Consider the following 14,019-nt stretch of genomic DNA (forward strand, 5'->3'; position numbering starts at 1 on the left):
ACCCTTACTTGGCTTCGATTATTTTCAGGATTTTAAGGAAAGGGACACTTTCATCTCAGCAAATTATTAGTAAAGGTACAGTAATCAATATAATAGACATAAAAAAAGTGTTTGTTACATTTTAGTGGTACAAAAAATGCAGGATCACAATTAGTTTTGGTCTCAATTCTTTGTTAGGTGGACAGTACTTGTTTAAATTTATGCAGTTGACCAAGACTAAATCCAAAATTACTTATGGTCTTCTTGCATGTTCTTTTTTTAGATATTGAAGGGGAAATTTATTAAATATTTAAAGCAGATTAATAAGAGATAAATGAAGCTTATTGGATTGTTATTTTAAATACTTTCAATTCCTAATCCTGATGTCAGTGGTTTTTAATTGTTTCTATATAATTTCTAACTAAGGGATTTTTGTTTTCAGCTCTATAGTTTTTAATCTTGTTTAAATTTTATAATGTATATAACATACAATAATAACCTTTATTGTCTCTTGTGATGTTTTATAAGTATTCGTAATTTATTTCTATATTTCAGGCATTTTTTCCATTCTGTTTTTTAATGCTTTAACTGCCCTTTCAAACTTCTTGTGTACTTTGTGGTTTATTCTTCTGAAGATGGCGGAATTATTTCCACCAATACATGTAGAGTTTTTAAAGTTTCTTTTAATTTATATTTTCTAAACTTTACAAATATATTATTGTGCAAGTAAAAAAGTTGATGTCTCATTGTATTAATTTTATTTAATATATTTTAATACTGTTTTACTGTACTGACCCTTTTTTTTTACATCATCTTTTTTCCTCCCTTGAGAGGTATTCCTGTACATGGTGAGGAGACTTCCCAGGGAAGGTTCTGTATTTTCAGTTCACCTCCTCTAAGATTTGAACATCCACCCATGTGTTTGCCATGCATGGCGACCCGTGAATGGAAGGAGAGGATCCTTGTGGTTTAGAGGTGTCATTGGCACTTCAACACGCCACTTTGGCCTTGAATTCCTGTAGACAGGTGGCCTTGGAGTGGCTCCCCCAGGGTCAATCGACTGGTCCTGTTGCTAGTACCAACTAAGTACCAGTGTTGGGCCATTTTGAATGGGAGTTGTGGACATTGTGTGTGATGCTGGTGTTTGGGTATAGAGCTCATGAAGCTCTGGTGTTGCTACATTGCCCTTGTTGGTCATTGTAGGACTCCATGGTGGGTGAGGTCATTGGATCACAGGATCATTCTCATTTTCTTATGGATCCTCCAATCCTTGAAAAAATAAAATAATAAAAATATAGTTAACAGGTAAGCGACCACATTTAGAAGACTCTGAATAGCAATCTTCACCCCATTCTGCACCTGTACCTCATTTTGTCATCTTGAACTCTTTGTCAGACAAACCTTTAGGGCAAATATCTCCCTTTTTTATTCAGAAGGGATTTGAGGGGCTTGCTGGCTTTCCAAAGTCAGTGAAGAAGCAATGTTCTGAAGACATCTTGGTGGAAACGTCTACACCAAAATACAGTGAACTCATCCTGAAATCGAAGGCCATTGGGGATGTACCTATTGAGGTTACTCTCCATGCTACTTTGAATTCTTCCTGAGGAGGGTTGTTGAGAGGGGTTTAAAGATCATCCCCAAGTCATAGATCCTTGCCAGTTTCTGCTGTGCAACACACCTCCACTCGTAAGGAAGGAATTATGCTACCTACCAGTGTTCTTGTATTGATGTTTACATCACCATGTCTACCTGTCACTGTCAGGGTTGGTTATCTAAACTGTAAGGTACAGCCATATATATTCCTAACCCTCTCAGGAGTTTACAGTGTTAGTGGTTTGGACATTCTAAGGCAGGCTGTAATGATTCTTTGACCTGTGCTCATTGTGATGGCAAAGACCATGATGTCTACAAGTGTCAACTGGACCCTCAATATGTCAATTGTGGTGGTTTCCACCCTCAATTATTTTCAATCTTGCCTAAGTGGATGGAGGAGAAAGAGGTACAATGTTTATGTACTGTAAACATCATTTTTTTTACCCCGAGGTAGAAATCTATCAAGGTCTTAATGTTATCCAAATTAAAATGAAAACCTCCAAAGTTCCACTGTATAAAAGTGTTCATTTTTATTTAGGTGGAGAAGAACTGGGCAGAGAACCCTTCTTCTTGTGACCACACTGTTTTTCTTTAGTAGAAGGAGGTCTGTCAACCTTAATGGAACCTGCCCTGGGTCAACTGGGCAGATATCTGTCAGAGTATGGACACTCCAGTGACTGAGGGAGTGACCAAATAATGGTCTTGCACCTCAGGGCCAAAGGGGATGGACCTGAGCAGTCACTGGGTGCAACAGTGGAGACAGAGACAGGAGTAGACGTGAACTTGTCAATTTTTGTATCTACAGAGGGAAAAAGACTCTTCACATGGTGTGAGAAAGACTCTGAAGGAGACACAGAAAGATCTGTCTGCACCCCGACTGTAGCAGTGGAATGTTATCCTGTATGTCTCTTCATAAAGGAAACATCCCTGAAACCTGCTGATACTGTCACCTTTCAGCAGTTTTCTTGATATTGGAATGGCAGGTTGTGTGATGGATGAGTTCATGGAGTGGTGACACTGCTGGTTGACCAGCACATACCCACCTTGTCAATGCCACTCGATATACCCTTGGAGGCTGTAGCCATCTGTATCTCCGTTGATCGTACCATCACTGATTGTTCTCTCTACCTGTCTCCTGGAGAGATTTATGTTCAATCAGACCTTGATGCTCTCGTAGAACAATTGCCAACTCTCTTTTCAATCCTAGGAGACTTTAATGGCCACAATCCCATTTGGGGTGGTGCTGATATTGATGAGAAGGGATGAGGGAATGCTCTCAGATCATAACCTGTCTCTCTTCAATACTGGTTCTTTTACCTATTTTCGTGCACCTAGTCAGTCTTTTACTGCTTTTGATCTATCTATCTGTTCCCCTTCACTTTTTTCTCATTTTTCTTGGTGGGTTGACAGTGACTCATGATGTACTGATAATTTTCCCCATCATTTTGAGGGAGGTTGGCCGTGGTTGATGCCACCCGACCTGAGTGCCATGATGGAAGTTGGACCAGGCAGACTGGCTCACCTTCACCACTCTCTCATCCATAGTGGTATCCTGCCTGCCAGCAGGCACGAAGGCTCAGAAATGGGCCTGAGATACCTTTCTAGCCACACTGCTTTCCAGCAGGCCCATGCCCATACTCAGCAGGTCAGACATCAAAGCCAAAAGGAATCTAGTATTAAGTTCATAACCAGCATCTCTTCTACCACAAGTTCCAAAGTTGTCTGAGACAAGATTCAGAAGGTCAGTGGGAAGTATGCTTCTTACTCTCCAATGGCTAGCATACAGAACATTGCTGATACTGTTGTGGAGTGCTTTTCTTATCTCTAGCACTTCTGTTTCTTCCCCTGCCTTCTGGACCATCAAGTCTTGGGCAGAGTGATCACCTCTTTCCTTTTGGGCTGATCGTTTCTATGACTATAATCCCCATTTTACACTAGTGGAACTTCAGCTCGCTCTTCATCGGTCTGGCAGTACAACACTCGAGCCTGATGACATTCACTATGAGATGCTGTGCCATCTCTCTCCTTCCTCTCTTACTCTTCTTCTGGTTGTTTTTAACCAGATCTGGCAGTAGAACGTTTTTCCTGATGATTGGCTCAAGGCTATTGTCCTACCTTTTTCTAAGCCTGAGAAGGGTCCCAAGATTTCTTTTAATTATTGTCCAATTGCTTTGACTAGCTGTCTTTGTAAGGTTTTGTAGAGGATGGTTAATGCTCATCTTATTTGGTTCCTTGAATCAACCTACTCTCACCCACCCACTGTGGTTTTCATCGACAGTGCTTCACCGTGGACCACCTGATTTGACATGAAACCTTGATCAGGGAAGCCTTCCTCAAGAGAGAACCCCTTGTGCCTGATTTCCTTGATCTTGAGAAGGCTTATGACACTACAAGGAGGTATAGCATTTTGCGGGACCTCCATTCATATGGGTTGCGTGGCCAGTTACCTATTTTTATTCATAACTTTTTATGTCACTGGTAATTCCAAGTCCATATGGGTTTGGCCCTTTCCCATTCTTTCACATAGGAACTTGGAGTCCCTCAAGGTTGTGTTCTTGAGTGTCACATTTTTAAGTATCAAGATCAATGCTATTACTAAACAGCTTCTTCCTATGGTTACAAATAGCCTCTATGTCGACGACTTCCACATTTCTTTTCGGTCATCGAACATGAGGTTTATTGAGCAGGAACTTCAAACTGCCCTGACTCGCTTGTTGAAGTGGACCACTGCAAATGGGTTTACCTTCTCTTTCTCTAAAACCTTTTGCATTAAGTTTTGCCATCATTGGGGTTTACACCCTGATCCTGAGCTCTGTCTCAGTGTTGTTGTTCTCCCTGTGGTTCATGAGGTAAAGTTCTTGGGGGCGTATCTTTGACTGTAAACTTACTTTCATTTTTCAAATCAAGCAGCTACATGTCAAGTGTACAAGGGCACTGAACATCCTCTGTGTCCTCTCTTCCACCTCTTGGGAGGAATCAATGTTCTATGCTGAAGATCTATCGTGCTGTCATATCTTCCAAGCTGGACTATGGGTCTCTGGTTTATGTTTTCATCAAGCCCTCTACCTTGAAGATGCTGGACCCTGTCCACCACCTAGGGCTTTGGCTCTGCACGGGTGGGATTTTTGCACTTCGCCAATTCAGATCTTGTACACTGAGTCCCAAGAAAAACCTTTTTCACCACCACCATTTGCAACTTTCTTTGCAATATGCTACTAAGCTTCAATTCTTACCACAGCATCCCAATTGGGGTTGTGTCTTCCTTCTTTAGTGGGCTATGCTCTTTCGGAATAGATAGTCTGCCATTCCTCCTTTTGGCCTTCATATCTAGGCACAGCTGGCTGAATTGGGTCTCTCATTGGATAACGTTGCTGTCTCCAATGGTCAGCCCATCCCACTATGGCTTATTACCATCCCCACCTGTGACCTTTCTTTGAGTCATCTGAGGAAGAAGGATACTCCAAATTGGAAGTACCTTCTTCTCTTTGCTGATCATCTTTCGAACCATTCTTCTATTCCCATTTTTACAGATGGTTTGAAATCGGGTGACTCTGGGGCTCTGCCATGATTTTTTGTGGCTTGTTGATTGGTTGCAGGATCCCCTCTACAGTTTGTGTGTTCACTGCTGAGTTGTATGTCATTTCTCTTGCACTGGATCATGAAAAAGCTATGACAGTACATTGATTGTTCTATTTACACTGACTGTCTTTGCTCTCTACTGGCCCTGGAATTGCTAAACATTAGTTCTCACCCTATTCTCATTGATATTCAGAAATGACTGGCCCACTTTTCACTGTCTTCTGCTTAAATCCAGTTTTTCTGGATTCCTGGCCATGTTGGTATTCACGCGAACGAGCTTGCTGACACTGCAACTAAGTCCGTCTGCTCTGGTGTTATCACAGCCGTACCTGTCCCATTAATTGGCTATGGTCCTGTGTTCAAGGGTCGGCTTCGTGCCAGTTGGCAGTCAAGTTGGAGTGAGCAACATCATAACAAGCTTTTCCAGATCAAACCTTCTGTTGCTCTTTGATCGTCTTGTCTCTGTAAGGATCAGAAGGAGAAAGTTGTTTTGGCTAGACTACACATTGGTCACAGTTTTTTAACTCATTGTTTTCTTTTATCTGGGACTGATCCACCAATGTGTGGCCTTTGTGACACTCAAGCCACAACTGCCCATGTTTTACTGTTGTGGCATCATTATGACTGTGAGTTGCAGCACCATTTTAGATGTGTTTTCTAACTGTTTACCCCTGATGTTGGGCAGTATCATTGGCGATGGTGACACTGTCCAGCGTGACTGTGTTTTTAGATTTATGCAAGCCATAAGCCTTTTTAATTCTATTTAAGTTTCTTTTTTACCTGATTTTTTTGGATTTGTTTAGTTTTAACTTGATATTTTTTCCCATTTAATAGTCTTTTACTTTTGACATTTTTACCGGTTCCATTACACCAAAAAATGCAAACAACCAATCTTTTTTTTCCATAATCTTTTCTTCACCTATTATACTGAGAATGTTACTGCCACATGTCACTTACAACCACCTAATGAGCTCTTACATTACTAAATGTCCTTAACTTTGATATATTGAGCTGGGCAGTTATTGGTATTTGCTAACTGATTAATTGACAATCCCATTAATTAACTGAATTTGAATAATAAAGTGTTCCTCAAACCATGATACATACAATTTTTAAAAGAAAAAGTGGATGCTGCTGCCAGCAAGTTGCCTTCATTCTATTCAGCAGATCAATAAAAATAAAGTCATTGGTGCTAAATCGACTAGTTTACTTGACACTAATTGATATAATTACTGCTTAAATAATATTATTGGTTAATCAATTAAATTGCCCAGCTCCGGTGATATATTTTATATTGCTATTCTTCCTGCTTTTCAATAATACTGAATAGAAGAATGGTTTGAGATTTATTGAATACTAAACTTCTAATGCTAAGTAAATTAAATCTTTAACAAGATGCCTATTTTTCTTGAAAGTAAGGAAGTAAAAAAGTGGGTTTTTCTTTTTTGTTATTTTGTTCTTAAGAAGAAAAAGTAGAACAAATTCCTTATGATCAAATTTCTGATCTTTGATTTGTAAGGAGCCATGAAAGGCTTTGATGCAATTTAAATTAAAACACAATAAAGAGTAAACTTATTTATTTTCAGCCCAATGGGAGGTTTGAGTTAAACAAGAAGATATGTTTAAGTATATCAGGACACCATCCTGAATCATGGCAGCCATCATGGTCAAGTAAGCATATATAGTGTATACATCAGTTATACAGTTTATCATAAAATGTGTTCCAAATAAATATATAGATGTCTTTTTATTTGTAAGCTTTTGAGCATTATCACATTATATAGCTAAGTGCATGTGGGATATTTAAAAATGAAAAAATACATTGCTGTTTTAGACTGCTTTTCTTGTGATTTTAATGATGAGTGTCAGACAAAGATTTATGAAGAATGCTGCATAATTTTTATCGAATATAGAGAGATGTGCAATTTTTGAAAAATTACTTTTCCAAGGGACAAAAGGTTATAAAAATCTACTTGTCATCCTTAGATACCTACTTGTTTCTTTGCCATCCCCACAAAATACACACACAAATTGAATATAATTTTTAGGATTTTGGTTTTATTCAGCAATAAACAGTAGTTGAAATTAAATATTAGAAAGAACTGTGTTTTTAAAATTCACAAAAGTTTTTATCAGTTATACATAGTAAAATTTTTGCTTATTTTATTCACTATCTTTCACCAGGTTTATCTAGCATCCTCAGATGAGAAACAAGAACTGAGGCTAACATAATTTATTTTAAAAAAAAACATTGCTGTGCTTATTCAGTCTATTAGAGAAGTAAGAAATTAAAAAAATAATAACATAATAAAGAATGAAGATAATCTCATACTCAAATAGGCCTAAAAATATTTATTTTTAGAGCACTAAAAATAACATTTGGATCAGGTCTTCATCAGAAAACAACAAACACAATCAGTTAGTGACTATTAATAATTTTTGCTTCATGAATGCAAACAAAGAAAACATAATTCAATCCAAAGACACTTGCCAGAATTGAGCACACAATTTTTGTGCATGATACTTGGCAAAAAGAGTCATTTTTTCATCTTTTCATTCATGTTTTGTTTATATTTGCATACACTGTCATCTCACTTTTCTGTTTTCGTACAACCATGTTTCTTTATAATAGCTCTATATAACTTACTTATCAGACTATTTATTTAGGTAACTTACTTTAAAATGAATTTGGCAGAGTATTTCTTGCTTCTGTTTTGCTTGTGCAATTTTATGTGCTCGAATATATTTAGACACTACGTTATCAATACTTGCCCTTTTGCTTACGTGTTTAATTACTGTAAATGCAGTACATGTAAGATATATGTTACTATAAGGTCTCCAAGAAATTAATGTTGCTTTTTTTTTAGATGCTTTTCCATCTTACAATCAAGTTGTTAATGCCTTGATTAAAGAAATCACTTGGCTTTGAAGCAATAAACATGTCAATGTCCTCTTTAACACCTTCCATATTTATAAACGTTTTCCCATTAAGATGGTGTTGCTGCAAACGAAAAAGATGGTAATCTGATGGTGCCATATCTAGCAAATATGATGGGTGAGGGAGAACTTCCCAACCCAACTCAATAATCTTGTGTTGCATCAAACGTGCCACATGTGAACATGCATTATCATGGAGAAGAACACCTTTCCGATTGACGAATGAAGGGCATTTCTGATGAAGGGCTTGATTAAAACATTCCAGTTGCTGACTATACATCTCTGCATTGACAGTTCGCAATGGATGGAGGAGTTCAAAATGAATTACTCCTTTGATGTCCTACCAAATCCAAAGCATCACTTTCTGGGGATGGAGTCCAAGTTTTGGAGTTGGAAGTGGTTTTTGTCTTGGACTTAGACATTGTTTTTGGTGCTTAATATTCACATAGATAATCGATTTTTCATCACTGGTGACAATTCTGTCCAAAAATGGTTCACACGCATTATGCGCCACAAGAGATGAAGCAACGATGATCATCAGAGAGTTCATGAGGCACCCAAACACCTTCTTTAAGGAGTTTTCCCATATTTCTCAGATGTTTACATTTGTTTCATGAGAGACATGCAATTTCAGGGACATTTCATGAGTGTATTGCCTTGGGTTAGACTCAATAATCGTCTTCAGAGCATCTATATCAATTCCAACATGTCAGCCCCTGCCATCATAGTTTTTAAGACTAAAGTCACCTGAATGAAATTTGCTGAACCATTATTGACACTTACGATATTCTTTGTGGTTACAGAGGCATTGTTTCCCTTCTTGTATTCAAACAGCATTACATGCTCATCATGTGCCATCACTATAAAGGATTAAAGTATGCTAAACTTTACACATTATATAGGCTACACTAATGTGACCTTTAGGTGGTTTGTTTAACTATTATACGTGATGAACATTTTTTGGGGGGTGGTTAATGAAAGTGTTTCAAAATGCGACATTAATGTATTGATGACCCAATATTTAGGTAGAGGATATTATTTCAAAAGGTAATGTAATGAGATGTTTTTATGATTCATACTTACACCATATTCAGTTTGCAAAAACATAGAACTCCAAGTTTTATAAACAAGAATTTTTAGTAAAATGCAAAAAAAAAAAGTAATAATAACACTGCTTTTCTAAAATCAGATGTAACAGTCCTCCCATGGCACAGCAGTGAGTCTCTAGGCTTATAATACTAAAAACTGAGTTTCAATATTCAAGGTGGGCTGAGCACATATAGCCTATTGTGTAGCTTTGTTTTTAATAACAAACAAAAGCAGATGTAACAAAACCTACTTGTTCTAATTAATCAGTTTTTTATGTAATGCAATGTGAAAATCATTCCATTGCTTCAAGCATCCTCTTTAAAAAAAAGAAAGAAAACGCAGATGCAAATATCCAAAAGCCATAGGAGTTCTCTAACAGAGAAATTTAGCCTTTTGTTAGGCCATACCCTCAATTAAGAATTTAATTAGTGTTGCCATCACAATAAAAGTAACATCTGATTAGACTGAGTTTCTTATTATTTATTCCCTATTGGGTTTCAAACTTTATATAGCAGGAGATTTTAATATAACTTTGTTTGACTTATTTAGGTTATTTTATGACAATATATAGAGTCGACATTGGCTATTCCAAAATACTATATTATTATAGCGAAAGTTTCTCTTCTTTCATGTACAAAATGCTGAAAATTGGGTTACAGTGTTGCACAGCTAACTTTTAAAAAGTTGATATATATAGTACCATCCTCGTAAAAATGAAACATTACAATGACTAATCTGGAGGAGCTAAATGTTGTTTCTTATTAGCACTAAAACTATATTTTCTTAATATACTTTCTAGTTTTATTCTTATTCATTCCCTTGTGGTTTTCAAACTTTCTAAGATAAAGTTATAACTATTAAAAGTTTTATTTTACAAAATGAATTGATGTTGTTCTAATTTTTATGTTGTTTGACTTTAAATATAGGCTATTTGAAGAATATCCAAAATATTCGTTTTTACTGTGACTCAGTATACATTTGTCTAACAAATAAAATGAGTTGTGATTACTCGTTTGTTAGAAAGTAAGTGTTCAGTTACAGATGGAACACTTAAGGCTCCAGTATTGTCATAAACACACATATAAATAAGTAAAACAATATTGAATTGTTTGGAATAACAAGTATGGAAAGGTACTCTCAGTATTGTAGCAACAGGTAACTGATAAAGTGATTAAATCTTTCACTGTTTCTAAATGTTGAAAAACACAAGAGATTAATGTATAGCTTTAAGATATCCAGATCCAGTATACCATTGCACGTATGCATGGTGTTCGTATGTTAACTTAGTTAATCTAAAATTACTCTATGTAAAAGAAGTAGCAATATGGTTGAAAACAAAGGCTTTTTTTACAGCATGTGTTTAAAAAACAATTTTTTAAAGGCTAGCTCTGATATTATATTTACATTTGTAATTAATCAGACAGAAGGTGTTTTTTATTAATTTTTCAAATTTATGCTTGTGCAATATACATTTAAATTGCAACACTGATGTTTTAGTCTTATAACAGAGTTGTATAAAAATATAATTAAGTGAAAAAGTACTTGTCTGACAGGCAAAATACAATGGTAAAACTTGTTATCCTGGGCATCAGGCAGTATGAATTGGCTACCCTGAGTTTTGTCACCTATATCAGCACTAAAAAGTGAACTGTCATATATTGGTAAAGTATATGACATTTCATTCTAAATAATAATGTTTTTATTGATTAATATTTTAAATTGTATACTTTTTAAAAGTCCAAATTACATATATTTAACAATATTTTAAAGAAATATATAGTATTGGTGATGGTTTCTTTGATGAAGACCAAACAAGTTTATTTAGGTGTTACAAGTTACCTACTGCTCTAAGTAAATGGATTCCAGTCTGGTAGTCAGGCTTCAATTTCATTCAGATTATTTATGAATAAGTTTTATATTTGTAATTCAGTCATGTTGGTGTGTGATATTCTTCTGTAATTGATCAGTGATAAGGAAGATAGCCCATTGTGTACCTTTGCTCTTAAAAAACAACTACAGTTGATCAATGCTAATTGATTAGAAGCTTTTAAAGATTTGATGTAAACGCACATTAATATGAAAATCATTAGAATAATGAAAATACATATGTGAATGTTAAGTTACTAGTACTCTTCCTTTCTGGTTTTATTTTTGTATTCTTTTCCCGAGATGTTTTTTTTAATATTCATTGTGTGTTTTATATGTTTTTACATATCTTCATAAAAAATCTCCCCCCTGTAAGAAAAATTGTCCCCATAGCCATATTTTATTATATTAATATAACTGACTAAAATAGGAAGAAAAAAACATATTTCTTGTATTTCATAGAAGAATGAATTATCTAAAACTGCTTAAGTAAGAGGAAATAACACAGGTTTCATGTTAAATTATGTTTATTGTAATAAAATAAAAATGAAGTATTCAAAGTTATATAATATAAATACATATTTAAGTAGGTTAAAATAACACAGGTTTCATGTTAAATTGTAATAAAATAAAAATGAAGTATTCAAAGTTATATAATATAAATACATATTTAAGTAGGTTAAAATAACACAGGTTTCATGTTAAATTGTAATAAAATAAAATGAAATATTCAAAGTTATATAACGTAAATGCATATTTGAATAGGGTAAAATAACACAGGTTTCATATTAAATTTTATTTATTGTAATAAAATAAAAATGAAGTATTCAAAGTTATATAACATAAATACATATTTGAATAGGGTAAAATAACACAGGTTTCATGTTAAATTTTGTTTAAAAAGGTTAAACTATGCAAAGTTATATAACGTAAGTTCACTAGAACTGTAAGTTATGAGCCATTCCTCTCAAAAAGTCCAACAAATTGCAGTTTTGAAAATCTTCTACCATGTTTGTTATCCTGGCAGATGATTCTTTAGATAACTCATTCTTCTATAAAATATAAGAAATGTGTATTATTTTTCTTATTTTAGTCAGTTATATTTATATAAGAAGATATGGCTGCAGGGGGGCAGTTGTCCTACAACCCCTATTTTCATACTTGCTGGAAAACTTTACAGAGTAATGATATTCTCCGATACACTTATTAAGGTAGCTTGTCTTTTTTATCCACAGTTCGAACAGCATTACTAGCTATCATTGGGTTTATGCCAACTCATGGTAATGGTGCTATTGGCTCCTTAGACTACACACCTGAGGAGAGAAAGTCCTTAGCTAACAAGTAAGTTTCATTTGTGTTGAAGCTTCTGAGTGTTATTTAGTAACTTAATCATTCTTAGTGAGAGTTTGAAGGAAAATGATGTTGTCGTTAACTCTTTTACTTCGGCCTTTTCAGAGAAACATCCAGTGTCATGTTTACTTTCAGATACACACACATGTTCTAATATTTCATCTCTTATCTGAAACTTAAACTAGTGAACATTGGGAAGTTTAAAACATTATCCCTTTTTTCAAAGTGTACAAAATTCAAATCTCATATGATTGATACTACTATTTTAAAGGTCACAACAAAGGTTAAACACTATGTCCCATTATGTGTTCATGACAGTGTTCTAGATCGGGACACACATCTCATGGCAGTGAGAGTTAAGAAACTGATGCACCTTCATACTGCTAGTTTTATCCTCTTCTAATGCTTTTTGATATTTCTGTGGTCTCTCACTTTTCTGTATAAGTGCTTTAATGATCTTTTGATAAATTTTGGATACAAAATATACAGAGGGTTAACCACACTTTAAAAAATGATTTATTTATGTTAATTTAGTGGTGTGACACCAAAGAAATGAGCCGTGGTACCACGGCCATCAGATTTAGTTCTCGTACTGAATATTTGGTTCACTGTGGAATCACAATAATAAAAGTTTCTGAAACCACTCCTCATGCTAATCTGGCAAAACAACAACTCATTGTATAAGTTGACTGAGCTCACAAGCTTCCAACCACTCCTTGAAATCAATGGATGTTTGTTAGAAAATGCTGAGTTAAAGATTGGAACACAATTTCAACTGATGCACCACCATCATTGAAGTTTTATCTTTTGTTTTATTTTTTTTAAATTGTTCAAATGTGGTCATGGAAGCCAATGCCCACATACAGAAAGGTCTGGAAAGTTCACAAGATGTGAGGTTTAACATTAATTTGGCTATTTTTTTTATGAACTTATTACAATGATAAATTTGGTATTGGACACTAGTGTGTAATTATGGCCATCAGTATGAGTATGACTGCAGATGAAGAAAGTAGTTCCAAGTGCAGCATAGGACCTGTAGCATCATTCTTAAAAAATATAATTAACTTGAGTAGGATTCAAAAGGAATTTTATTGTTCAATCTGAAGTTAAGCATAGAATGAAGCTGTAGAACTAGCTACTTGTCTCTTGGGTTTCAACTGAAAAATGGCTGAAAGCCTCAGGAACATTAATTATTTTTTGACCAGTTTTATATATGGTCACTCCAAGTGCAAAGTTACATATGTACATTTAAAAAAATATAATCCTCATCTATTTCAATAATTTTGTACCCAAAAAATATAATAGAAATATTTTTTCAACATTACATAAAAGTTATATAGCTAATTTTGTAAAATAGTCAACATTTTCATATTTGTGGTGTCTATGGGGATCGTAACTGCATAATGTATGTTTATTTTTATTATGGCTGCCATGGCTTATTTATATTGGTGTCTTCCAATGAATTATTCAGAATTACAATGAAAGTAAAATATATATTATGCTTCTAGAAGTAGTATAAGCTGAGCTATAATTTTATTGGTTGAACTCATGTGTATATATATACACCTGGAAAAAAGTTAAGCACCCCCGTGTTTTTTTCAAGTGATTCAGATTCGACGTTCTTGT

At 35.0% G+C, this 14,019-nt stretch overlaps 1 protein-coding gene across 4 annotated transcripts in view; it reads left to right on the forward strand.

Moving 5' to 3' along the window:
- Positions 1 to 14,019, forward strand: part of LOC106457320 (ubiquitin-conjugating enzyme E2 J1-like) — a 57,987-nt gene that overhangs the window by 39,648 nt on the left and 4,320 nt on the right. For all 4 annotated transcript variants that reach the window (XM_013916715.2, XM_022383192.1, XM_013916716.2 and 1 more), the window contains 2 exons: positions 6,738 to 6,822; positions 12,279 to 12,384. In XM_013916715.2, the coding sequence (XP_013772169.1) occupies positions 6,738 to 6,822; positions 12,279 to 12,384 (191 nt within the window). The remainder of the gene's footprint in view (positions 1 to 6,737; positions 6,823 to 12,278; positions 12,385 to 14,019) is intronic.

This window comes from Limulus polyphemus, unplaced genomic scaffold, assembly GCF_000517525.1.
Source record: "Limulus polyphemus unplaced genomic scaffold, Limulus_polyphemus-2.1.2 Scaffold316, whole genome shotgun sequence".
NCBI classification, from domain to species: Eukaryota; Metazoa; Arthropoda; class Merostomata; order Xiphosura; family Limulidae; genus Limulus; species Limulus polyphemus.